Genomic DNA, 23,823 nt, shown 5'->3' with positions numbered 1-23,823 from the left:
CCTGTGCCTGGAGAGGCCCCTGGTGGCCCCACCCCTTGGGGGTAGGTGCTGCCCACGGGCACAGACCCTGCAGCAGCCCTCAGCTTGCACTCCCAGGTGCTGGCCTGCGATGGCAGGGAGGGAGACCCAGCCCCACGGGCCTTGGATGGGTTCCCGAAAGTCACAGGGTGGCCACCGTCGTGGTGGTGTCCAGATGCTGTGTGGCGGTGGGGCCCCCAGACCTGGCAGGACCCCCACTCCACCCGGCAGTGGCCATCCCCAGCAGTGACCCGACATAGAGATGGCCAGCTGTCCATTCCCACTGTGACTCCGGGGCACTCAGACGTAAGATGATACCACTTGGCAGAGGTCCCACACAGCAGTGTCCAGAAGCACTCTGCCCAGATGTGACATTATCCAGCTCTGTCATCATCCTCCAAGTCTTCTCATCCATTGCTGCCCGCCCCCCCCCAGCTCCAGCTCAGGCTCAGCGGCGGCCAACCTGGGCCAGGACACGGGCGTTGGTGGCAGCCCGCTGGCTGGCAGCTCTGGTCCGGGCCTGCTCCAGTAAGACTTGCAGGAGGCCGATGGGGACGTCCAGTGAGAGGGTGATGCGTGGGCCTTGGCGGGCACTGGGGCTGCGGTAGTCCCACGCAGCTGGGGGGCCCGTGGTGGTGGCTGGGGGGCTCTCCCAGGCCACAGGACTGGGAGTGGTCTGGGGACGGTTCTGCGGGAGCAGCTGGAAGGCTGGGAGAGGGGTCACTGGGGCAGCCAGGACCCTACCCAACATCAGGACCAAAAGCACCGGCAGAGCCCACCTGGTCATCGCGTGCTCAGGCTGCAAGGAGAAAAGAGGCTCAGCCCTGGTTCATGGACAGAGACTGCGAGATGGAGATTCGAGCGAGAGAGGCTGCAGGGCCAGAGGCACGGAGACAGAGATGAAGAGACAAGACAAGAAAGGGAAATCAAGGCAGAGTCAGAGAAAGGGGCCAGGGAGACAAAGGCTGAGAAGGAAACGGAGATGTGAGGCAGAAAGAAAGATGACAGAGTGATGGACAGACAGACAGATGCAGCGGGAGGAGGAGAGGAGATTAATGAGATGCAAGCACATCGAACTAGAGGGAAACCGGAGGAAAACGAGACAGAAAGCATCCCAGAGACAGACCACGCGACGGAAATAAACATTTCAGAAACAGAAACAAGAACGGGAGGCTCCGAGCTTCTAGCAAGAGCTCGCAGCTGACGCGCGGGTGGGGGTGGGGGGTTCTGTGCAGAGGAGCAGCCAGAGACCCCAGCGAGGCCCAGGCCCCGAGACCTCCACCTACCCAAAGCCCGGGTCCATTCAATCCCCAAGACCCCTCCCGTCCCAACCGCACCCCAGTCCTACCTCTAGGGGCTTCCTCCAGGAGTCGGGCTGCTGGGGCTGGGCCCAGGCAGTGCTGTCGGGCGTCTGAGCTCTGCCCACTTCAGCACCCATTTATCTCCCCCGACTCGCCAGGGTGGGAGCAGCAGCAGCCCCCCGCCCGTGACTCATGCCTCCTGGGGAGCGGTGAGGACACGTCCTCAGCCCTGACCCGATCTACTCCTTTCTGGGAACAAGCTGGGGACGGAAGGTCATAGGACAACGGCCAGGGCTGTGCAGGGGGACTCTGCCCACAGAGGACAGTGCTGCCCCCTCTGGGGAAATCTGCCCCCAACACCTCCAGCTCCCCAAAGAGTCACAACAGGGCCTTTTAAAACAGCAGCTTTAATGCCCCCCAGAATCAGCACCATGTCATCACAGCGTGGGTCCAGGAGCAGATCAGATGCCGGTCACCTCCGCTCACAGCCCACAGCCACCCCCACAGTGAGTCAGCTGCCACAATGGGGGCTTGTCCACAGGGGGCAGGCTGGACCCGTGGGACCAAGTCACGGAAATAACGGACACGCACTCGCACGCTCACGTGCCTCTAGCACCAAGGGGAGGGGCGGCAGGGCACAGCTGAGACCCTGGCTCCTCCAGGGGACGCTGAAGGTCAGCTCACGGTCAGGCCTTCAGCTCGGGGCAGCACCTGGGTAGGGCAAGTGGGGAACGATTTTCAGCCACCAGACCCCCTCCCCTGCGCGTAGGCCCAGAGCACCACCCAAGGCTGGAGGGGAGCCAGGGCGGAGCTGATGCCACAGCAGGGAGTGGGGCTCTGACCTCAGGGAGGGGCTCCATCCTCAGGTCTTCAGAGGAGGGACCAGGGAGGGGGACGTCCTGGGGGCTGCACCATGGGCTTCCGTGCTCAGTTCTTTGGGGTGGGGGCCCAGCCCAGGTCCCCCAGCCTGAGGGCACTTCTCACCCAGCCCTAAGACTCCTGACCCAGGCCCCCTAAGGTAACAGGGTGTGGGGATGCATACCTGTTCCTCCTGTTCAGGGGCTCTGGCTCACCCGGGGTGGGCAGCGGCGCTCACAGGCCTCACGGGTCCCAAAGCGGTTGGCATTTCCTCCGCAGCCACCATAGACAAAGGGACGACAGGCCTCGGTGCCGTGTGGCCCAGCCCGATGGTACCAGCGCAGGGTGTAGGCAGCACAGGAACCCTCATCCAGCGGCAGGGAGCAGGGGTCTGGGGCTGATCGGGGTCAGGTCAGCAGGGGCAGCGGGCATCAGAGAGGGGCTGGGGGCCATCAGAGGGGAGCAGGGGCCCGCGCTGCCTGCCCCTCCCCCGCCCCTCGGGCCCCAGCCCTCTTCTCACCACCAGCATCCCAGGGCGCCTCAGGGTCCTGGTACTCCTCCACGGAATACTCCGAGTACTCCGAGAACTCGTCGTCCTCGGGGGGCACCTGGCCTGCAGGTAGCGGGTGTGGGTGAGGGGCAGCCTGCCCTCGGTGTGCAGGCCTGGGACACCCTGGCCTCATACTGGAGTCCCTGCTTACTCCCAATCCCAGCTTCCCGCTCACGTGCACTCTGGGAGACAGCAGGCTCAGAGGGCTGGGTCCGTCACCCACATGGGAGGCCAGATGGCGTCCCCGGCTCCCAGTTTCTGCCTGCTCTAACCCTGGCTGTTGTGGGCATTTGGGACATGAACTGGCAAATGGGAGCTCTCTGTCTGTCTCTCTTGTCTTTTCAAATAAAGTTCATAAATAAAAGAAGTTTTAAGACCAGCATCCCCATTGTAGCTGCATGTGGGGCCTACCTACACGACACGTGCCCTGCACTCCCCGTGCCTGAGTCTGTGCCCCAGCCGGCAGTCCTTACCTTCGTCCTCTACGTGAGAGACGCGCAGCACGGGCACAGGGTACAGCTGGCGGCCGGCGGTGTCCGCCGCGTAACTAGGGAGGGGTCCTGGGACAAAAACGGGGGGCCCGGGGACCCCAGGGTCATCACGGCAGCCACCCCAGCCAAACCCCTGCTGGGAGGACCCTTGCGGCGGGCAGGGCAGGGCTTAGGGCGGAGAAAGTTCCAGGAGCAGAGAACTACTCACGTGATCCTGATGCACTAAATTGGCCCTGGCAGGCTGGGAGGGGGCAGAGCAGGCAGAGAGAGGGTGGGTGGATGGAGCAGCAGACCAAAAGTCAGAGGCACACAGGGGCGAGGGGGCAAGGGCAGAGACAGCAGGGGAGTGAGAGGCAGAGGCAGAGAGAGCGGAAGAAAGGCCAAGAAGAAGGAACCCAGGGTGGGAGGCAGGTTGGGAGCAGATCGCCAAGGGCAGGAGGCAAGGGAGAGACAGCAAGAGGAACCGGCAGGCATGGTGAGCGTGAGAGAGCAGCAGAGAGGGAAAAGAGAGACAGAACTTCACTCTGATGCCCCCAGGGAGTCACCACAGCCCCGACCTGGGGCCATGGCAGGCCCCGTGGGACAAACTGTGCTCCCGCCTCCACCCTCTTCCACACACGGCCACGCTGGACAGCCACGAACACCCCACGGCCATCCACAGCCGCCTCCCCCAGCAACATCCTGCAACCCAGGGCTGTCTGTGTGGCCGTCACTCCTCCATCCCCTTGATCACTGCTCCCCCCAGCACTCCTGGGGGCCTGTCTGCGCCTGCCCAGGGCCCTGGGGCCGGGCGGGGAGGCGACCCGGAGACTCGGGGCTCAGCCACACTCACCGCAGTGCTGACTCATCTCCTGACGCACAAAGGCCCGGATGTCGTCCTCCTGGGGGCACAAGGCCGCGAGGACCACAAGGAACGCATTGGGATCACAGAGGGGCAGCATGGGGTCAGCGCCCACCCAGGCCCACACTCACTGTCAAGGCAGCTTCTCCCTTCTCGCCTCGGGGGCCGGCAGGCCCTGGCCGCCCCTGTGCAACACAGGAGACCAAGCCGTGACCTGTGGTCCCTGGACACCAGACGCTATCTCTGTGTCTGATCCCCAGGCTGGAAATCCCCACTTACCTGCTCGCCTCTCTCACCAGGGGCCCCAGGGACCCCAGGGGCCCCCGCCACGCTCTCTCCTGGGGGACCTCGCTCACCCTGTGAGACACAAGGACCATGTGAACAGAGTCAGAGCCAGTGGGGTTCAGAAGTCAAGCAAGTTGAGGGGCTGGCATCGTGGTTAAGTCACCACCTGTGACGCCTGCATCCCATATGGACGCCGGTTCGATTCCCGGCTGTTCCACTTCTAATCCAGCTTCCTGTCAATGTGCCTAGGATGACAGTGATGACAGTGGAAGATGGACTAAGTTCTTGGGCCCCTGAACCTACATGGGGGACCCAGGTGAAGCTTCTGGCATCTGGCTTCAGCCTGGCCAAACTCTGGCTGTTATGACCATTTGGGGAGTGAACCAGTGGATGGAAGCACTCTCTCTCTCTCTCTTTCTGTGTCTCTGCCTTTCAAACCAATAAGTAAATATATATATATATATATATATATATATATATATATATATATATAGGTCAAGCTGGGGAGCAGGGCCTGAGGCCGGGGCAGGGAGCCAGGGGGAGGGGTTGCAGGCTGAGCCAGCGAGGGGGCAAGGGCAGAGGGCTCCGGGGGTTGGGTGGCAGAGCCAGGGCCTCACCTTCTGGCCCTGCAGTCCTTCAGAGCCTTTGGGGCCAACACTACCAGGCGGCCCCGGGGGACCAGGAGAGCCTTCATTGCCTCTGGGACCTGGGAAGCCCCCAACTCCTGCTGGCCCCTGGGGAGAGACGGGAGAGGGTCAGTGGCTGGAGCCACTCCCAGAGAGCACACTCCCCTCCAGGCACCGTGGCTTGGCTTGCACTCACCCGCTCCCCCTTCTCGCCTTGGTCACCCTTGGGTCCGGGCTGCCCATCGAAGCCTCGGTCACCCTGGAACAGAAATAGCAGGAGAGGCCCTCTGCCTTGGTTCCCTGAATTCCCACGAGCCCCGTGGCTGGTGCCCAGAGTCCCCCAGGACCCTTGCACCTGTGACCCTCCCAGCCATGACCCCGTGGCTTAGTGCACATAACCTCCACTCCAGCCCCCACCCCGAAAGGGACCCCAACCCCCAAGCCCCTACAGCGAGCTTCCCAGTGCCGTGCTGACCCCCCATCAAGTCCCCTCTTGGGAGACCCTGTACCTTGGGACCGATCAGGCCCTCCTTGCCAGGAGCCCCAGGCTGGCCCGGCACGCCAGGCTCCCCCTGGAGAGAAGAAGACATGAGCTGGGCCCTGGGACACCCAGCCCCTCCTCCCTCCGGGTGTGCCCCACACTCACCATCTCTCCTTTGCGTCCTGCCAGCCCCGGGCGGCCTGGCTGCCCAGCTTCTCCCTGCAGGCATCGGGTGCATAGATGAGCTTTGGCCCCAGGCCCTGTGGCCCCTCAAGCCCCTGGCACCTGTGTCCCTCGGCCCCCAAGAGTCCAACACCTCTATACCTTGTCTCCCTTCTCCCCATCGAGGCCGCAGGCTCCCTTCACGCCCCGTTCTCCCTGAGGGAGGAAAGCAGGAGTAAAGGTAGCTTCCAGACACTGTGCCTTAGGACCCCTCGATCCCAAGACCACCCCCCGAGACTGGCCATACACACCCCAAACTCCGACCTAACAATTCCACACTCACCCTCGGATACCCAACATCTGACCCCAGCTTCCTTGCACTTCAACACCAGGCCACTGTGGCCAGAAGAGAAACCAAGCCCCGGTCCTACCTTGAGGCCCCGGGGACCCATGTAGCCGATGTCTCCTTTGTCTCCCCGGACACCAGGGGCTCCATCCTTCCCCGGGGATCCCTGGAAGGAGGAGGGGTCAATGTGAGGTCGGGGAGGTCAGCGAGGGGTCAAAGGGAAGCAGCCTGTTGGCAGGTGTTTGGTGCAGTGGTTAAGTGGCCGTTTGTCTGCAAGCCGGATCAGAGTGCCTGGGTTCGAATCCCAGCTCCGGGTAATGCAGGCAGTGACAAGTACTTGAGTCCCTGCCAGCCACACGAGTTCCCAGTTCTTGGCTTAGGCCTGGCTGCTGTGTTCATTGTGGGGCAAACCAACAGATGGGATGGGAGATCTCTGTCAGTCTCTCTCTCTCTCCCCTTCTGTCTTTCAAATGAAATGGGGCAGGGGGAAAACCTGTTTAAGAAAATGAGAGAGAATCGCCCTGTATAACAGGCAGGGACCACCACAGGGAGCGGGGCACCACCAGATGCCAGGCCCCTGAGGACGAGTGTCCCTGTGTGCAGTGGTCACCACCACAGGGAGTCACTGTGGAGCTGAGGGTCCCTGGGCAACATGAAGACACAACGAGCACACAGGCCATGCCAGCTGGGGGCAGGGGTCCTGTGGGAGTGGAGGCCTCTTACCGGCTCACCAGGAATCCCTGCAGCGCCAGGTTCACCCTGTGGGAAACAGATTGGGAGAAGCTGCTTGGTGTGACTGTCCCAAGCTGGCCAACACAGCCAGGCCTGGGCTGCACACAGACCGCATGAAGTGCACGTGTAGCCAGCAGGGGGACCTGATCCCCCAACACGCAGGACACGGGACAGGTGTGCGTGATGTGTCCCTGGGGGCTGTGGGGGGCTTGCCTTGGGGCCTGAGAGTCCGCGAGCTCCCAGCGACCCGGCCGAGCCCTTGTCACCAGGTTCTCCCTTGCTGCCCTGTGGGAGTGACCAGGAGAGAGACAGAATCAGGACCAGACCGTCAGCCAGGGCAGCCTTCCTCAGCGCCCTCCCGCCGCCCGGCCCCTGCAGCCCCAGCCTTTCCAGCACAGGCTGTGGCCGGGGGAGGCGGGGGCTCGTTCTCATAGAGTGGCTCATTTCTCACCGCAGGACCCCTCCTCTTACACTAGACACCTAACCCCACCTGGAGCACCCCCGACACCCAAGGAGCCCCTGCCCACCCCCGCAGGCCCCCACAGAGCTACCGGCCTCAGAATCCTCAGAGTGCATGCTGCCACCCGAGCCCTCCCTAGGGCCTGTGGACTGGCCACTCCATAGTCCCCAGAGCCCCCAGACGGCCTCCCCCACCCCTGCGGCCTGGCCCCCTGCCTTACAGGCCCTCTGAAGAATGACCACGCCCACAGGACCCCATGGCCAGAAGCACACCCTCTGCCCAGTACCTTGTCACCAGGGTCCCCACTGTCTCCCCGAGGTCCTTTGTCACCATCCACGCCGCGAGGCCCTCGTTCACCCTGGATCGAGGGTCGGAGGTCAGGGGCAGGGGCCGTGGGGCCCTCACCCTCGGGAGGTTTGCGTTCTCAGATCCCCGGGGCCAGCCCCGCAGAAGCCCTCCTGCACTCCACGTGCTCCCCACTCACTCACCGCGTCCCCCTTGGCGCCCCGCGGCCCCGGAGGCCCCACGATCACGGCCGAGTCACCCTGAGAGACAGAGGCTGTCAGAGGAGCCGGGAGCGCCCAAGACCCAGCCCCGCCCTCGGCCAGCTCACACTCACCTTGTCACCTTTCAGCCCTGCGGTGCCAGCGTCACCCTATTGGGTGGAAGAGCGTCAGCCCCACCCAAACTGAGGAGCCCCCAGTCCTGAATCACATTAGCCAGCCCCCTCCCCCACATTCACCCCGGAACCCTTCCCTCCCACTCTTACCTTCTCCCCACGCTCGCCCCGGCTGCCCGGCGGCCCCTGGGACAGAGAAGGTGGCTGTGAGCTGAGGGCAGGCCCAAGGGGCTCCCGGGGGAGTAAGGGAACTGAGCAGCAGGGCAGATGGGGCATGGGAGGGCTGGGGCAGGCAGAGACAGCGTGCCCAGGGCACAGGGGCACTTTCCCCGAGGGGACCTACCGCGAGTCCTCGGGATCCCTCTCGACCGGGGGGCCCCTCTTCACCCTGGGTGGTGACATTAGGTTTAGTCACTCTGAGGTTGGAAGTCTGAGGCGAGCCCTGATGTGGCTCCCCCTCCCCGTGGGCCCGAGCTGAGGGACAGGACATACGTACCCGGACGCCTGGCTCCCCACGCTCGCCTCGGGGCCCGGGCAGTCCTGCTCCAGGGTCTCCCTGGGGACCAACAGCACACGGGGAGGATTAGTAGGGGTCAGAGGAGGTTGGCGGGGTGGCCAGAGCACGGCACAGCCAGCTGCGTTCCTCCTACCTTGTCTCCTTTGAGTCCAGAGGCCCCGGGTGCACCCTGTGGACCAGAGTGAGGTGAGGGTCCCATGGCGCTGCAAACCCCCCAGCCTTCAAGCCTGCAGCGTGGACGCCCACACAGGGGGATGGGACAAGTGCGGTCCTGGGGGGACGTCCACTCACCGCCAACCCTGGTGGTCCAGGTGGGCCCAAGAGGCCTGGGGCACCCTCTCTTCCTGGAGGGCCTGCTAGACCCTATGGGGAAAACGGGGCGGGAGAGGCAGAGGCGACTTGGGACCCCTCCTCCGCCTCTGTTCCCTGCAGACTAGAAGCCCTCAAGGCAGGGCCTGGACCTCCTCCTCCTCCCCTGCCACAGACTCAGAGGTCTCAGGGTCACCAAGTCCCCATGCGCTGTGTCCGGCCCCCTTACCCGCTCTCCTACAGGGCCAGGCTGACCCGTCTCTCCACGAGGGCCTGTCTGCCCAGGGAACCCCACAACACCAGGAGTACCAGGGCGGCCCTGGGGTCCAAGGTCTCCCTAAAGACAGCCGAGAGAGGCGTGGTCACCGCGGGATGCCTTCCCACAACCAGCCCCAGAACTCCTCCTCCTCCCACTTCCGGGGCCAGCCTGCCTGCTGCTCACCCCCACACACATACACACTGGCAATGGGACGCTGACTCACCTTAATGCCCGGGGGACCAGAGGGCCCAGGGGGCCCTTGGAGGCCAACTCCTGGGTCACCCTTTGAGGGAAAGAGGGATGAGATGAGGTTCGGGGAGTTGCAGGACCGGGACGCCCAGCAGGGACCCTTCCGGGAACAGCTACCTTGTGGCCTTTCGGTCCTGGTGCCCCTTTCTGACCCTAGGAAGACAAAGCGAACACGGCTGAGACAGCTGGAACTTGGGGGCTTGGACATGGGCCCAAAGCATTCCCAGACGTGTCCTGGACACACAGGACTCAGACACGTGACTGAGGATCTCCTCACGGCAGCCCAGGCACGACCACAGACCCGTGAGAACATGGGAGGAGGGGAGCACAGGGAGGCGGGGGCGCGGGAGCCACCCCGCGTGTGGGGCTCACACACGGGCACAGGCTCGGGGCCGCACACAAGAACGCATTCTCGGGAGAGCAGGTGGGAACTCTGCCTTGTCCGCTTCCAGGGAGCTCAGCGTGATCACAGCCAGGAACCAGGAGAGATGGGGGCGGGCAAGGAGGGTTATAAACATATGACTAAGAGGAGCCCACAAGAACCAGATGTGTTCCCAGAGCAGGCGGCTCAGGCGGGAGTGCACGCATGTGCTCAGACGTGGTGAGGGACAGAGGACCAGGGGCAGGCGCAGGAGCCAAGACTGGGCCCCTGAGTGCTCAGTGTGTGGAAGCCAAGAGCACAGGACCTCTGTGCACTCCCAAGTGCTGGAACACGCGGCAGACTCAGGGGCTCAGAGGCGTGCTTGGGCCCAAGAAGGGTCCCTCGCACCCATGATCACACTCAAGGCAGACCTGGCCCTGCCAGATCCCTGGACTCACGTCTTCCCCAGGGTCTCCAGGCTCCCCAGCACGGCCAGCTTCACCCTGCGGGAAAGGGGTAGTGAGCGACACGTGTCTGGCCACCCAGCCCTGGCCCCCTCTGCCCAGCGCTCGGGCCCTGGGGCAAGGCCCACTCACCTTCTCGCCCCGCGGCCCGGGCAGTCCTCGGTCACCTTTGGCTCCCTGGAATGACAGGACCAGGAGGCAAGACAGGTGTCAGTGCCACACAGATGACACTCAAGGAGGAGGCAAGAAGTCAGGGGTCAATGAGGGGTATATGATGGAAACTGGAGGTCAGAGGGCGGGGAGGCCGGGGGTCAAAGGTCCTTGCAGTCAGTGGCTCCACACTCACCGGCTCCCCCACCAGGTCTCCAGCAAGGCCTCCAGGGGCTCCCTGAAGAGGTAGAGGAATCCGTGGGCTTCCATGGCCCCCACCCAGGCCCCTGCCCCCAGGCCTCCCACCACTCACCTTCTCTCCCTTGGCTCCAGGGGGCCCGACCACGGCCTGTGGGGATGGCCCAGTGAGCTGCCCAGCCTCCTCCACCTCCTCCTCCCCGCCCCTGCTCTGCCATCCCAGCAGGGCCCGAAACTGAAGCTTGGGGGTGGGGTGGAGGAGCTGGTGCAGGGTCAAAGGTCACCTGTCCAGGGGCCCCCACAGGTCCAGGTTCCCCTTTAGGTCCGACGGGACCAGGCAGTCCTGGTGACCCCTATGGGAGAGCAGCACAAGCGATCAGCCTTGTCAATGAACCACTCCCACCGCCGCCCCACCCCTCATGCTCCAGGCCCCACCAGGCTCCTCCAGCACCTACTGGCACACCAGGGCCTCCTCGGTCCCCGTCTTTTCCGCTGGCCCCATCGCGACCTGGGGCTCCGGGCTTCCCTGTCTCCCCCTGGGAGGGAGGAGCTCTGTCAGGAGGTGGCCTGCTGACCCCAACTCCTGGAATCCGGCCCCTTGACCCCCAGGACTCACCACTTGTCCAGGCAAACCTGGGGACCCTTGTGGACCCTGAGGGGGAATGAATCAGATGTGAGGGTGGCACGGGGCAAGGGACAGAGGGGGGCACAAGAGAACGTGGGGCCCAGGGTGGGAACCTGGTATCCCTGTAGGGGCCTCAGGGGTCACTCACCACAAGGCCTGAGGGGCCAGGGGGGCCGGGGAGTCCCACAGCTCCAGTGGGTCCAGGCAGGCCCTGAAGGGGGGGCAGAGTTCAGGGGTGGTGCCTACCCCTCACGTCTCCCTGTGACCCGCCCCTGTGCCACGCCACTCACCCGTCCTGGGGGTCCTGTCTCTCCAGGCTCCCCCTGCAAAGGATCCAGAGGCTGCGTGAGCAGAGCCCGCATGACCAGGGCTCCTGGCACCGCAGGGAATGGCGTCCCAACAGGTTGCAGGTGCCACCCAGGGCACCCCCACCTCCTCCTCCCATGCATGCAACAGCTCATGCCCAGACTCACCTTCAGGCCAGAAGGTCCCTGGGGTCCTGCGGGGCCAGCGAGACCCTAGGGAAAAGCATCACAGTCAAGGGCAGAGGATGCAGGTCAACCTTATCTACCTGGGCTCAGGGATTAGCACAGAGGAGGCTCAGCCCGTCCCCTCCGGATCCCCACTGGGCCACGCTCCCCGTAACTCACCGGGGCACCAGGTGGTCCAGGGTCTCCATGACCACCCTGGTGGGGAGAGAAAGAGTCAGCAGAGAGGAGCCAGCCACACCCCTCAGGGCAACTGAGGCGGTACTGCTCACTGGGGTGGGGCGCAGGATGGGGTGCAAGACATGAGGGTTCTTGGGTACTCACGGCTGGTCCTGGAGCTCCCCTCGGTCCCTGCAGACCCTGCAGACAGAAGGGGTTGTGAGCCTCAGCCTGGGCCTCAGTTGGTCTGTTCCCACCTGTGGGCACCTCACCCTGGGGGGCACTCTTGCACGCCCCCACCCTTCCCAGGTACAGTTCGCCCTGCAGCCACGGAGTGCCCTCCCAAGTAGCACAGAAGTCTCCCCGCCGACACACTGCGGGCGTCCCACAGGTGTCACACACCTGGGCCCTCCCCCAGCCCCTCCCAGGAGTCACACCAGCAACCCGCACACCGCAGAGCTCCCCACACTCCTGCCCCCACTCACCGGCTTCCCCTCGGGCCCAGCCACTCCTCGCTCTCCGGGCAGACCCTGGGGAGAACAAGTGCAAGGCCACCTGCCATTGCTATGGGGTCCCGGCCTCCCCTCTACCCAGAGGCAGGACCCAGATGGTGGCAGGCGACATCCTTGCACGTGAGCAGCCTGCGGGTCCAGGACTCACCGGGCTGCCGTTCTGTCCCCTCTGTCCCGGCTCGCCCTGCTCCCCCTTGGTGCCTGGCGTGCCCTGCAAGCACAGAGCCGGGCCTGAGCCCCAAGTCCCCGCCACTTGCCCCCTAGTGTGCCCCTGGTGGAGGGAAACAGCCGGCACGAGGCCTCACCCTGTCTCCTTTGGGGCCTCGGTCACCGTCGCTGCCCGGCTCTCCCTGTGAGGAGGGGATGTCAGGCCTGGCCTTGGCACCACGGCAGGGGGTGCCCCCAGCCAGTCCTACACACTGACCTTCGCGCCCTTGAGTCCTGGGGGCCCTTGCTCTCCGGGGAGCCTGGGACCTGACTCATCCAGAGCCACCTGCAAGCACAAAGCCACAGAGACATGGAGGGGTCATCCAAGGTCACCGATCAGAGAGGGGGCTCCAGATGGAATTTCTGGGGTTCAAGCTGGTAGTGGCCTCCAGGTCACCAGGCACAGGCCTGAGGCAGATCTGGGGTGATTACCTTGGGCCCAGGAGGGCCGGGGGCTCCAGGAGGGCCAGGAGGGCCGTCTCTGCCCTACAGAACGGAAAAAGTCTGGGGGTGCCCGAGTACAACCTCCACAAGGCCCCCACCCCACGGGGCCACAGCTCACCTGCTCTCCAGGTGCCCCTTTCTCACCCCGTTCTCCCTGAAATGCAAATGGCAGAGCCGGGGCTAGGTCCACAGGGAGCCAGACCCCTCCTGAGCCCACCTCCCTGGCCCTCCGGCCGGGCCCCCACTCACCCTCTCGCCTGGTCTTCCTGCCTCCCCTGTCTCCCCAGCCCGGCCTGGGAGCCCAGGAATACCAGGCTTTCCGGGCTCCCCAGCAAGGCCGGGAGGCCCGGGGGGACCCCTCTCCCCAAGGGCCAGGCCCGGTGGCCCCTGAGGGCCAGGGTCTCCGCGATCTCCCTTCAGTCCACGTTCTCCAGGAAAGCCGATGGGGCCCTGGGGGAGCAGAAGAGGGAAAGCTGGCAGCTGCACGGCCACACCCCCACGGGTCGTCCCCCCCCAAGCGGCCGCCGCTCACCTCCTTGCCTGCGGGGCCCCGCTCGCCCGGGTCCCCCTTGGGGCCACGACGCCGCTCGGGCACAGGCAGGAAGCTGCCAGAGCTCTCGTCCCAGCTCTCCACGATCTCCCGCAGGGCAGACGGCTGGGGGACAGCCAGGGTCAGAGGAGCAGGGGCCCCGGCCTGCAAGCCCCCACCCTGGCGCCCCGGGGGTCCTGCCTGCCCCAGCTCCCAAACAACCTACCTTGATGCCAGCCGTCTCCAGCAGCCGCTCCACGTTCTGGGGACACACGGCAGGTTGAAGGGCAGCCTAGGAAGGAGACCCCCCCACCCCGACCCTAGAAAGTCCTCCCTGCCCCCTTTGCCAGTCCTCTTGCCCCGAGTCCCGCTGTCTGGGTTTCCTTGAGTGCAAGCTATGGGGACTCCAGTGGGCCAAGCACACAGGACAGAAGCCATGACAAAAGGAAGGGGAGGGAGAGGCGCCCCTTAGGGGCTTACTAATGGGAGTCAGGGGCAGGGTCTCAGGCTGGCTCACCACCATGCTCCCAGGTTCTCCTCTGGGGCCACGCTCTCCCGGAAGGCCCTGGGGAGACCAAAAGACAAACTTACAGAACCCAGCTTGTGGGGTACGTGTGCATCCATGTGGGTGTCATGGCTACCTTGGCAGGTGAAAAAGGTAGGGGTCTCTCTCACCTGCTCCCCTTTGGATCCAGTCTCTCCACGGTCACCCTGAGGACAAAGAACGAGCAGGTAGGGGACCATCTCCCCTCCCTGAGCAGCCTCTCACCAGCCCCTGCCAACAGATGCACACTCACCTTGGGGCCCACGCTTCCTGGGATGCCAGGAAAACCCTGCGACACAACAGGACACAAAAGGGCCATTCGGGGTCACTGAATCTCAAAGTACAACCCCGCGGAAACCCAATGGCCCTAACACTCTCAGTGCTGCCCACAAGCCTCAGAACACTCACCTGGCCGGAGGGGCCAACCTGCCCAGGGAGGCCTGGAGGGCCCTGGGGTCCAGGGCTACCTGGAGCTCCACGTTCACCCTTGGGGCCGTCGTAACCCTGCAGACGATGCAGCCAGCATCAGATCCCTGAGACCCCAGGAAAGAGCTCAGCCATAGCTCACAGGGTCAGGGTCAGGGTCAGGGCTCAGAGGCTTCAGAAGACTCCAGCACTTACTTCTCTTCCAGGGGCACCTGGATCTCCCTTTTCTCCCTAAGGAAGACGAGGGTGCTTCAGACGGGGTTCCACGGGGTCCCAGTCTGAGGCCAAAGTGGCTCCCAGGTGCGGGCCATTACCTTCCTCCCATCTTCTCCAGGATCCCCAGGTTCTCCCTGTGGGCAGAGGGCTCACATCAGCTCAAACGTTCACCAGTGCCTGCCAGCCAGACACTGTCGTCAGATGTTCGATGACCAGGACTGGACGTCTGGGCGTGGCCTGGGAGCACCTGCGTGTGTCCCTAAATGTCTTCCCGGGCTCAGCTCTCTAGAGGTAACTGTGTATCTGTGCGTGTCCGGGCTGAGGAGTGTCCACAGGCCCCCAGGCGGGTGTCTACGTGTCTTAGCATGTGTACTCACAGGTCTGCGTGTCTCAGGCCGTGCATACATGTTGGCCTGTGTCTGTCTGTGGCCACGTATGCCCGCAGACACGCTTGCCCTCAGCAAGGCTTGTGTGTGTGGTCACGGACATGGGGACCGTGGGTAGAACACATGTGTCAGCACGTCCCAGCTGGTGTCTCGTGGCAGAGCCACGGATGTGCACCCCACCACGTCACAGTACAGGACCACATGCAATCCTGGGCCCACGTTTGAGCACATACTGGAGTCTGTGTGGAAGTGTTCATGTGTGGTTGTGTCCCCATGTGTCACCCGAGTGTGCCTGTGTCGCCCCACCTGTCAGTACCCTTGTCCACAACTGTGGCTAGGGATCAGCTTGGCATAGTCAGTGCCTTGGGCCACCAGCTGGTATATCCACCTCCCTCACCACGTGTCTGTGAGGGCCTTATGTGTGCACATGGCCCTGTATTTCACATACATCTGTGTGTCTGGGCTGGGTAGGCAGGTGTCGGCTCAAGCCTACATGTGACCACATGTGAGTCTCGTGTGCTGCCTGCACATCTGGGTGCTTGGCAGGTTTCGCCTCAGCCGTCCTGGACACACTCACATTTTTGCCGTTCAGGCCGGGTTTGCCATCCTCGCCGGGCTTTCCCTGTGGGAACAGATCAAGTTGAAGGTCAGGGTCAGGGTGAGGATCACCAAAGGGCAAAAGGGCAGCATGAAAGCCCGGACTCACCAGTGCTCCAGGGGACCCAGGAGGGCCAGGGGGGCCATGCTCTCCTCGGAGACCTGGAAGCCCCTGGAAAAGGCTTTGCTGGGATGGAGCAGCCTCTGGGATCCCCACACCCCATGGCCAGGGCGGGGGTCCCACTGAGACCCTTCTCCTGCGTAGAGACCTCCAGGATTGGGAGTTTCTCTTGAGACTCCCCGAAGCACAGACCTCACGGGCTGGGGTCCTTGCTAAGATCCCCGAGAGGAGAGTCCCCAGAACTTGGGGAGCTATTAAGACCCCCAAGGCAAAGAAGGTCAGAAAGGGGGACTCTCTGCAAACTGCCTGCCTGGGACACACTCCCAGAGACACGGCAGGACCAACAGCCCCACGCTTGTTAACGCCATCACTAGGGCAGGCTGAGCGGAGCTGGCCCCCAGCCTGAGTCACCCTCTGCCCCAGCATCTCCCTCACTTACGTCTCTCCCTGGGTCCCCAGCTTTGCCCGCAGCACCCTGGGGACAGACACAAAGTCAAGGAGTTCACCATGGTCCTGGGCGGGCAGGTACCACCTGCTGCCAGGGTCATGAGTCCATGGCAGGAACATGCCCCACCCAGGCAGGGTTATGGGGGAGACAGAGACACCCCATCTGGTCGCAGAGCAGTGACGACCACCACTCACATGCAGCCCAGGGGGGCCAGGGGCTCCTGGCTTCCCATCCAGACCACTCCGGCCATCCAGCCCAGCGGGGCCCCGGTCCCCCTAAGGAAAAAAGGGCAGTCAGAGGCCTTGAAGCCAATGGGCCTATAGGCCAGGCCCACCTCCGGAGAAGCCCCTGTATCCTCTAACCTTTTCTCCTGCTGGGCCTCGGACACCTGGGTCACCCTGGAGGGAACAAGGTCAGGTGAGAGGTGAAGGCGAGACGGGAACTTGGGCTGATGGGCAAAGCGGGGCGCTCACCTGCAGGCCTGGGGGCCCCCGAAGCCCATCGATGCCCTGAGGGGGAGGCAGAAATCAGAGCGAGCTTTCCCCGCCCACACCCCACCTCCCCACCAGGGCAACCACACTCACCCTCTCCCCAGGGGCTCCAGGAGGGCCAGGGTCACCCTTGGGTCCTCGAGGACCCTCCTGCCCACGGTCCCCAGGCTCTCCCTGTGGCAGAGACAAGCTTGCTGGAGGGGGCGGCCCTTGAGGCACGAGGCACGCCCAAGCCGAGACCCAGCATGAGAGCCGCTTGGATGCTCTGCCGGATTCACAGGCTCACTCCACCCGCAGACCCCAGTACCTTCTCTCCGGCTCCAAGTCCAGCATCCACCTGTCAGGGAATGACCAGTGAGAAGACCAGCTCAGCGAGAGAAGTGGGCCAGTGAGGGGCTTCGGGGATCCCTGGAGGTATCACGGGAGTGGAAGCCAAGGGAAGAGCCGAGGGGATACAGTGTGGGGCCCACAGGGCAGGTGGGGAAGATGACAGAGGACCAGACCCAGCTCAACCCTTACCAGCCGTCCAGGAGGTCCTGGGGGTCCCTGGGAAAGGAAAGGATCACAGTCAACAGGAGCCCTAAACTCCCAGGCACCACTCGGGGTTGCCCCAGGCTCACCTCAGCACCCAAGTTCCCAGCAGCACCCCACAAGGCAGGCCAGGCCTGGGAGTGGCCACCTGGGCTCCCCACCTGGACTTCAGGCCCCTTGGGTGGACACTGACCAGAGCTCTGGCAGTGGTACCCGGAGGTCTCCTCCCTTCCTGAGTTAGACCCCAGCACCACTCACCGGCTCCCCGCGGTCACCCTTGGGCCCGGACGGTCCAGGGCTGCCCTGTGGAAAGCCAAGGAGCCAGGGTCAGGGCCACCCAGGAAGCAGTTCAGGGCAGCTTCAAGTGGTTGTGATGAAGGGGTCACAAAAAGTGAGGATTACAAGGGTTTCATGCCGCAGGGTTGGGGGGCAGGGTCAGGGCTGGGATTGGAGGCTGGGTCGGGGCAGGGAGCCAGGGGTTGGGACTCACGTTCCGTCCATCCTCTCCAGGATCTCCCTGGTCTCCCTTCTCACCCACAGGCCCTCGGGCTCCAGGTGCCCCCTGAGGAGAGCAGCTGGCCTGAGCCTCCCAGCGAGCCCCTTCACTGCTCCATGCACCCCAACTCCAGGCAAGAATTTCCCACCACCCCATGCCTCCCTCAGGGTTCCAGCTTCCTGCACACCCACCTCCCACAGGCTCACCCAGCATCCCCCCATACTGTTCCCCACTGCAGACACTCACCCGCAGGCCACGCTCCCCTGCTTTGCCAGGCAAACCTGGGTCTCCCTGGTGGTGGAGGGAAAAGTCACCTGGTGCAGGTGAGTTAGGCTCTAACTAACCACTAACCCAGGGAGTCAGGCCAGAGAAGGCCTGGGCACAGGCTGGCTAGTGGGGCGGGGTACCCTGGATGACCTGGTGGAGGCCCCAGCCCATGAAGGTCAGATCAAGGGCAAAGGATTGGAAATCACAGTGGGGAGGAGTCTCACCGGGGGACCCTCGTCACCTTTCTCTCCAGCTTCACCCTGTGAAGACAGACAGTCAGCTCTGGTCCCAGGACCCCCTCCTCCCCTACCCTCTCCAACCACCCCCCACCGCAGCCTCTTACATCTCGTCCTCGGGGGCCAACAGGTCCAGCAGGGCCAGGCCGCCCGGGGTCGCCTTTCTCCCCAGAAGGCCCAGAGTCACCCTGGGGGAGGAGGCGGAGGGAGATGAGGCCGGGACACACCCCCAGGCTGTGCTCGTGGGGAGGTGACCCCAACCCTGAGGCTACCCCAGGTCACAGGTACTCACGGGGGGTCCTGCTCTGCCAGTGAAGCCAATGGGACCCTGAAAGGGGTGGGCAGGAGAGCAGGACTTAGCTGGGGACCCCAGGTGTCACTTCCTCTCCCTCCCTCCCTCACACCCCACACCCCCATCTATTCACCCGGTCTCCAGGGTCTCCCTTGGGGCCAGGGTCTCCAGGAAGAGCCAGCCCAGGTGGGCCCTGTGGGCGGAAGGGTCACAAGTCAGGAGGGCACCGCCTGCACCTGCCCTACCCCCAAACGCTCTCCCCTCACTCACCCGCTCCCCTTTCACGCCGGCAGCTCCTCTGGGGCCTGCAGGCCCTGCATCTCCCTGGGTGCGGGGTAGGGGGGACAAAACCCATCAATGCTACTCCCAGGCTCCCACGCCCTCATCCCGACAACCCACCACCCTTGTGACCTTCAGGGACCTCCAGACAGGCCTAGAGACAGACCCTCGACCCTGCCCTCCCAGCCTGCCCTCACCCACCTTCTCTCCTTTGACCCCTTCACCAGCAGGGCCCTGAAAATAAACAGGACAGACTCAGTGTGGCCCCGCCTGGGGAACCACAGGACCAAAGGCTTCACTGGGAGGGGGTTACCCAGAACTGGACGTCTTCCCAGGGGTCACAGGTCACCACTGGCAGCAGGAGAGGGTTATACAAGACAAGTCGGCCCAAGGCTCATGCCCTGGGTGTCGCAGGGGCATAGACGAGAGTCCGGTAGCAGGTTGGTACGTAAGGAAGCCCTCCGAGTCCACCCGGGGCCAGGGCTGGGAGCTGCCCCCAGGTGCCGTGCTCAGCCCTCCCTCACTCACCACCACTGCAGGGTCCCCAGGGCGACCAGGCTCTCCCTGCAGAAAGAGGACAGGGGGCAGGGACAGGTCAGAGACCTGCCTGGAAACCACATCCCTGCTGCCAGAGGGTACAGCCCCTCGCCCATGACCCACCTTCTCTCCTCGGCGGCCAGCGGGTCCTGGCGGGCCCTGTACGTGGAAAACCAGTGAGCCCAGGAGGGGAGGGAGGCAGGAGGAACAGACAGAAGCCCCACCCTGGGCCCACCCCAGCCCCAGACTCACTTCAGGACCCTCAGCTCCAGGACGGCCTGCGAGCCCCGGCAGCCCCTGCAGGAGGGGAACAGAAGTGCTGCTCCAGGCGGGTTGGAGGGGGAGGGGTTACAAGCTACCCAGGGCTGGGGGTTGGGGGTGAGGCAGCAGAGGGGCCACAGATGACTGGCATCTAGGTCGGGAGGGGTCGGGAAGGGTCGAATTCAGCGTGAAGAAGGGTCACGGGCAAGAAGTGAGAGGCAGGACGCGGCACAGAGTCCAGGTCAGCCAGCGGGGGCATGGGGGCCAGCGGGCTCACCTGGGGTCCTGCTGGGCCAGGGGGTCCACGTTGGCCCTGGTGGAACAGAAGAGGTCAGAGCCCAGGCTGGTCCCAGATCCTCCCAAGTGCTGAGAGCACCCCAGGCGGTACTTACTTTCTCTCCAGCCTCTCCGGGGGCCCCTGTCAGCCCTCGATCACCCTGAAGAGAGAGAAGGAGAGGAGAGGGCCTTGACATTGAACCTCAAATCCAACAGCTTCTGACAGGGAGAATCCTTCTCCCTTGATCTTCCAGCTTCCCCTAAATCCATGTGTGTTGCAGAGTCTAACCCCTGGGACCTGCCCCAGCCCCCAGCCCCCAGCTGGTACTCACTTTGGGGCCAGTGACTCCAGGAGGTCCCCGTAGGCCCTGGAAGGGGATGCATTTGGCGGTTCTGAGATTCAGGCTTGGGCACAAGGATGGAGTTGGGGTTGATGGTTGAATGTGGGGGCTGAGCTATGCCCAGGGCCTTCAGAATGCCTGGCCCCTGCACTCACCGGCTCTCCTGGGGTCCCAGGTTGTCCTGGGAGGCCTGGAGCTCCATCCTCACAGTCACCCTAAAAGAGAAAGACATGGGAGGGAAGTCTCAGGGGAACCCTGCCCCCAGCACCCAGCCTCCCAGCCCAGGACAGGCACACCCAGAGGCCAGGTTTCCTACCTTTTCCCCTTTCTCTCCAGGAGGTCCAGGTGGGCCTTGGGGTCCAGGGCTTCCAGGAAGACCCTAGGAGGAAGTGAATGAAACTATGAGACAGGGACTCTGAAACCCAGCTCCCACCCTCGGCCCAGCAGCCCCAGCTGCGCCCCATGCTCCCAGAAAAGCACCCCAGCACAGCCTCTGGGCCCCTCACCGGCAGTCCGGGGTCCCCAGCAGCAGTGCCACCGAGACCTGGCCCTGGAGGACCCTGGGAGAGAAGAGCAGGTCAGGGGTGGCCGCGGGACGCAGACCCCCAGCCACCCCCAGTGCATCCTGCCCCTCACTCACCCGTTCCCCGCGATCGCCTTTGTCACCCTGGAAGACAGATCATGACCCCATGACCCTGGACCACACCTCCCTCCCTAAGACACCAGAAGGGCAAAGTTCATGGGGTCACACTGGCTTACAAGGATCATGCGGGGCCTGAGGAGTCTGGGGTGGGGGTGGTTAAAGGGTCACACGGGCTCAGAGCAACCAATAGGGGGTCAAAGTCTCTGAGTCACATGGAAGTCAGGAGACCATATGGGGCCAGGCTATCACCTTCACAGCTGTTCCAGGAAGTCCTGGAGGACCACGGGGTCCTGGGTCCCCTGGTGGGCCACGAGGTCCAGGGGGGCCCTGAGAGAGGAGACAAAGTAAAAGGTGCAACCCCCAGAGCTCACCCATACCCCACTCCTGGTCTTCCGTGCCCCCTGAACTTACCGAAGGCCCAGAGTCCCCTTTCTGCCCAGGCAGCCCCGGTCCCTCGCCTCCGAAGATTCGTCCAGGCTCCCCCTGCAGGGCAGAGCAGTGGCCAGCATTCAGGGTACGACAGACTGGAGGGAAGAAGCCCCTAGAGGCGTCCCAGCTGCCCTGCCTTCTACCTCTGCCCCTGCACGGGTGGGACCTGGGCACCCAGGTCCCTGCCTTCCCATTCACCTACCGGCTCCCCTTTCAGGCCTCGCGGTCCTGGCTCTCCCTGAGGATAAAACAGAACACAGGGTGGTGCCTGGGCTCAGGCGAGTCTCGGGGAGCTTCCAGATCAGCTTCCCCGATCCTCCAGGGGAGGTGCTGGCAGAGCGAAGGGAAGCACCTTACCGGTTCTCCACGAGGGCCGGCCCACCCTGGAGAGCCCTGTAAATGGAGGCCAGTGTCAGAACAGCCAGAGCCCCCCACTCACCTGAGCAAAGCATCCCACCATGGCTCCCCAGGGCACAGCCTGCTCACCTTTGGGCCTGGGGCGCCGGGGGTCCCAGGAGGCCCGGGGCGGCCAGGGCTACCTGGAAGCCCATCCACTCCAGGGAAGCCCTAAGGAGGCAGAGTTCAGAGCAGGCAGGGGCCCTCCTGCAATGACCCTGCTTGTCTGGAAGAGCCCCCCTTAGCCTGAGGCCCCCACTCCACAGGTCCCCAAGCATTGTCAGGGGTGGGGCAGAGGGCAGAGGAGAGGCCCCTGAGAGCCGAGCAAGGCCCAGTGCCAGGCACAGGGGCAGGGACGAGGCAGAGGCCTCCGGCATACCGGGGAATGGCCTGCCAGGCTCTCCCCGGCGCCGGGCCGCACTACTGGCCCGTCTCCTCCAGCGCCTCCCCAGGGTCTCTGGTGTGGTTTACACCTCCACTCGGCTCCTGCAGAACCCGCGCCTCCCACTCTGCCTGTCTTTTTTCTCTAAAACCCCTGAGAACCTGCAGGCATGACGCAGGGGAAGCACGGTGGTCCCCAGACTCACCCTCTCGCCCTTTGCATTGGTCCTTCCGGGGGGCCCCTGGGGGCCAGGGGCACCCGTCCTGCCCTGAGAGAAGACAGCTGTAAGGAGGTGCGGAGCCAGTTAGGGTGCCGGGATGGGGACGGGGTGACACTCACCGGGAGGCCGGGGGCGCCGGGAGGCCCAGCTTGTCCTGGCGGGCCCTAGGAAGCAGGGGTCGGTGAGCCCCGTGCTGCCAACTACCCCTGCCCCGCTAACAACCGACCTACTCTCTGCTCCCAGCCCCGGGCCACTCACCAGCTGTCCAGGCTCCCCCTTCTCGCCCTGGGGAAAGACAGGTCAGAGGGCGGTCTGAGTGGCTGGCCCAAAAGGTGTGGCCCACGCCTGCCCTCTCCACTCAGCACTTACCTTCGGACAATGCACTGAGCAAGGCTCTGGCCGTGCCTGTGGACAAAGGGTCCCTTTGAGACCAGGGGGTTCTAACCAAGACCCCCCAGGCTCCTTTCCCCTCCTCCCCACCCCTGGTCCCCCAGAGGCCCCTTCCAAACCTGAGTGACCACAGCTGCCTGGCACAGGGCTATAGCCAGATCACTGGCTGCCCGGTCCAGGCTCGGACCATCATCCACGGCAAAGAAGCTCTGCACAGGGTCCATGCCTGGCACCAAGCGACGCAGCTGCTCTGGGTCAGCTCCCGCCAGGCCCAACATCATCACCTTAAGTCCTAAGGAGGGGCCCAACGGCCAGCATGAGAACCCTGCTGCGGCCGCCCCTACTCCCAGGCCCTGTCCTCGTCAGCGCCACTTCTCACCAGCCGCCTGTGCCTCGCGGATGGGGCTGAATATGTCGCTTCTCAGGGGCTCATCCACAAGCAGAACCATCACCCCTGGCACGTGTGGGCGGCGCCCAGGAGCATCCGGCGCCAACAGGTATCTGTGAGCTGTGACCACAGCTGTGCCTGGGAGGGAGGAATGTCACAGTTCTGGGCACCACGCACCCAGCGGGGAAGCCCAGGGGCCCACACCTGCTGCTGCCCTCACCCAGGTTGTTCCCACTTGGGTCCATGTAGGGGATGTCACGGATCTTCTGCAAGATGATGCCAAGGTCATGGGAGCTATTCAGCGGGAACAGCGGGGAGGGCCGGTGGCTGTAGGACAGCAGGCCAACCTGGGGTGGGTGGGGAAGACAGAGAATGTGGCAATGCAGGCGTCGGGGTGCACAGGTCCTGGGGAATCATGGAGACATGGGGGCCTGACTAGACCCCGACCACTCAGGAAGGGGTCAGCGGTGATGGGGGGATGGGCAGACACCAGCATGCAGGGAGACACAGAACCTGAGGGAGAGGCAGGAGGAAGCCTGGAGCTATGGTGGGGTGGGGTGGGGTGGGGTGGGGCGGTGCAGGGAGAGGCAAAGGTCTAGGGCCAAACCTGGACCGCTTGTGGCCCAAGAGGCCCAAGTGCAGACACCAGGCGCTCCAGGACCCGCTTCGCGGCCCCCGCACGGTGAGCATTATCGCGAGTGGCGTGCAGCAGGAACACCACGTCCGCCAGGCCACGGGGACACCCTGCAGGGAGAGGCCGTGCTCCTGAAGTGGTCGCCCCTCCAGCTGGCCCCTTCAGCCCCACCCATCGTGCCCATCAGACCTGGGTTCTGTGTGACGGAGGTCTCAGGACCCCGCACACCATCCCGGACAGGTGTCAGTGAGAAGACATAGGAGATGCCAGGCTCTAGTCCTGTCACGCGCTGGGAGCCCGAGATCCCTGGAAGTGTCAGGGGGGCAGCGGGCACCTCTGCAGAGGACAAAGCCCA

The 23,823-nt window shown here is 64.2% G+C and overlaps 2 protein-coding genes across 3 annotated transcripts in view; both read right to left on the bottom strand.

Annotated features, from left to right (window-relative positions):
* Positions 1-466: 466 nt before the first annotated feature.
* UCN2 (urocortin 2) lies at positions 467-828 on the bottom strand. The gene has a single exon (XM_089306759.1). The coding sequence runs from the start codon at positions 803-805 to the stop codon at positions 467-469; it is 339 nt and encodes a 112-aa protein (XP_089162885.1). The 5' UTR covers positions 806-828.
* Positions 829-1,707: 879 nt separating this feature from the next.
* COL7A1 (collagen type VII alpha 1 chain) overlaps positions 1,708-23,823 on the bottom strand; it is a 29,848-nt gene continuing 7,732 nt past the window's right edge. For both annotated transcript variants that reach the window (XM_089306314.1, XM_089306315.1), the window contains exons 24-119: positions 23,658-23,804; positions 23,442-23,578; positions 23,055-23,181; positions 22,826-22,972; positions 22,566-22,738; positions 22,426-22,461; positions 22,315-22,341; positions 22,176-22,220; positions 22,042-22,104; positions 21,545-21,625; positions 21,416-21,451; positions 21,261-21,296; positions 21,041-21,112; positions 20,879-20,956; positions 20,627-20,653; positions 20,493-20,546; positions 20,303-20,365; positions 20,142-20,201; positions 19,978-20,013; positions 19,762-19,806; positions 19,647-19,682; positions 19,361-19,405; positions 19,232-19,267; positions 19,100-19,135; positions 18,773-18,805; positions 18,563-18,616; positions 18,426-18,485; positions 18,293-18,328; positions 18,108-18,188; positions 17,989-18,024; positions 17,744-17,788; positions 17,492-17,563; positions 17,260-17,304; positions 16,990-17,016; positions 16,778-16,807; positions 16,564-16,644; positions 16,453-16,488; positions 16,342-16,377; positions 16,174-16,254; positions 15,971-16,006; positions 15,520-15,582; positions 15,391-15,435; positions 14,526-14,561; positions 14,407-14,442; positions 14,194-14,289; positions 14,039-14,074; positions 13,917-13,952; positions 13,759-13,806; positions 13,468-13,503; positions 13,245-13,367; positions 12,962-13,162; positions 12,831-12,866; positions 12,701-12,754; positions 12,486-12,554; positions 12,367-12,411; positions 12,210-12,272; positions 12,035-12,079; positions 11,715-11,750; positions 11,553-11,588; positions 11,376-11,420; positions 11,193-11,225; positions 11,051-11,113; positions 10,894-10,929; positions 10,733-10,813; positions 10,562-10,630; positions 10,393-10,428; positions 10,276-10,317; positions 10,062-10,106; positions 9,924-9,968; positions 9,222-9,257; positions 9,079-9,138; positions 8,826-8,933; positions 8,579-8,650; positions 8,421-8,456; positions 8,267-8,326; positions 8,114-8,158; positions 7,921-7,956; positions 7,771-7,806; positions 7,640-7,696; positions 7,438-7,509; positions 6,905-6,976; positions 6,683-6,718; positions 6,045-6,125; positions 5,776-5,829; positions 5,617-5,670; positions 5,480-5,542; positions 5,167-5,229; positions 4,962-5,078; positions 4,339-4,416; positions 4,191-4,244; positions 4,051-4,099; positions 3,427-3,459; positions 3,201-3,287; positions 2,698-2,790; positions 2,362-2,574; positions 1,708-2,030 (exon numbers count right to left, since the gene is read on the bottom strand). In XM_089306314.1, coding sequence (XP_089162440.1) covers positions 2,375-2,574; positions 2,698-2,790; positions 3,201-3,287; positions 3,427-3,459; positions 4,051-4,099; positions 4,191-4,244; positions 4,339-4,416; positions 4,962-5,078; positions 5,167-5,229; positions 5,480-5,542; positions 5,617-5,670; positions 5,776-5,829; positions 6,045-6,125; positions 6,683-6,718; positions 6,905-6,976; positions 7,438-7,509; positions 7,640-7,696; positions 7,771-7,806; positions 7,921-7,956; positions 8,114-8,158; positions 8,267-8,326; positions 8,421-8,456; positions 8,579-8,650; positions 8,826-8,933; positions 9,079-9,138; positions 9,222-9,257; positions 9,924-9,968; positions 10,062-10,106; positions 10,276-10,317; positions 10,393-10,428; positions 10,562-10,630; positions 10,733-10,813; positions 10,894-10,929; positions 11,051-11,113; positions 11,193-11,225; positions 11,376-11,420; positions 11,553-11,588; positions 11,715-11,750; positions 12,035-12,079; positions 12,210-12,272; positions 12,367-12,411; positions 12,486-12,554; positions 12,701-12,754; positions 12,831-12,866; positions 12,962-13,162; positions 13,245-13,367; positions 13,468-13,503; positions 13,759-13,806; positions 13,917-13,952; positions 14,039-14,074; positions 14,194-14,289; positions 14,407-14,442; positions 14,526-14,561; positions 15,391-15,435; positions 15,520-15,582; positions 15,971-16,006; positions 16,174-16,254; positions 16,342-16,377; positions 16,453-16,488; positions 16,564-16,644; positions 16,778-16,807; positions 16,990-17,016; positions 17,260-17,304; positions 17,492-17,563; positions 17,744-17,788; positions 17,989-18,024; positions 18,108-18,188; positions 18,293-18,328; positions 18,426-18,485; positions 18,563-18,616; positions 18,773-18,805; positions 19,100-19,135; positions 19,232-19,267; positions 19,361-19,405; positions 19,647-19,682; positions 19,762-19,806; positions 19,978-20,013; positions 20,142-20,201; positions 20,303-20,365; positions 20,493-20,546; positions 20,627-20,653; positions 20,879-20,956; positions 21,041-21,112; positions 21,261-21,296; positions 21,416-21,451; positions 21,545-21,625; positions 22,042-22,104; positions 22,176-22,220; positions 22,315-22,341; positions 22,426-22,461; positions 22,566-22,738; positions 22,826-22,972; positions 23,055-23,181; positions 23,442-23,578; positions 23,658-23,804 — 5,819 coding nt within the window. In that variant the 3' untranslated portion in view covers positions 1,708-2,030; positions 2,362-2,374. The remainder of the gene's footprint in view (positions 2,031-2,361; positions 2,575-2,697; positions 2,791-3,200; positions 3,288-3,426; positions 3,460-4,050; positions 4,100-4,190; positions 4,245-4,338; positions 4,417-4,961; positions 5,079-5,166; positions 5,230-5,479; positions 5,543-5,616; positions 5,671-5,775; positions 5,830-6,044; positions 6,126-6,682; positions 6,719-6,904; positions 6,977-7,437; positions 7,510-7,639; positions 7,697-7,770; positions 7,807-7,920; positions 7,957-8,113; positions 8,159-8,266; positions 8,327-8,420; positions 8,457-8,578; positions 8,651-8,825; positions 8,934-9,078; positions 9,139-9,221; positions 9,258-9,923; positions 9,969-10,061; positions 10,107-10,275; positions 10,318-10,392; positions 10,429-10,561; positions 10,631-10,732; positions 10,814-10,893; positions 10,930-11,050; positions 11,114-11,192; positions 11,226-11,375; positions 11,421-11,552; positions 11,589-11,714; positions 11,751-12,034; positions 12,080-12,209; positions 12,273-12,366; positions 12,412-12,485; positions 12,555-12,700; positions 12,755-12,830; positions 12,867-12,961; positions 13,163-13,244; positions 13,368-13,467; positions 13,504-13,758; positions 13,807-13,916; positions 13,953-14,038; positions 14,075-14,193; positions 14,290-14,406; positions 14,443-14,525; positions 14,562-15,390; positions 15,436-15,519; positions 15,583-15,970; positions 16,007-16,173; positions 16,255-16,341; positions 16,378-16,452; positions 16,489-16,563; positions 16,645-16,777; positions 16,808-16,989; positions 17,017-17,259; positions 17,305-17,491; positions 17,564-17,743; positions 17,789-17,988; positions 18,025-18,107; positions 18,189-18,292; positions 18,329-18,425; positions 18,486-18,562; positions 18,617-18,772; positions 18,806-19,099; positions 19,136-19,231; positions 19,268-19,360; positions 19,406-19,646; positions 19,683-19,761; positions 19,807-19,977; positions 20,014-20,141; positions 20,202-20,302; positions 20,366-20,492; positions 20,547-20,626; positions 20,654-20,878; positions 20,957-21,040; positions 21,113-21,260; positions 21,297-21,415; positions 21,452-21,544; positions 21,626-22,041; positions 22,105-22,175; positions 22,221-22,314; positions 22,342-22,425; positions 22,462-22,565; positions 22,739-22,825; positions 22,973-23,054; positions 23,182-23,441; positions 23,579-23,657; positions 23,805-23,823) is intronic.

The sequence above is a fragment of the Oryctolagus cuniculus genome, chromosome 10, assembly GCF_051225735.1.
Source record: "Oryctolagus cuniculus isolate XC-2025 breed Fujian yellow rabbit chromosome 10, ASM5122573v1, whole genome shotgun sequence".
NCBI classification, from domain to species: domain Eukaryota; kingdom Metazoa; phylum Chordata; class Mammalia; order Lagomorpha; family Leporidae; genus Oryctolagus; species Oryctolagus cuniculus.
The sequence above is the reverse complement of the archived record's forward strand: the minus strand, read 5'-3'. Positions and strand labels throughout refer to the sequence as shown.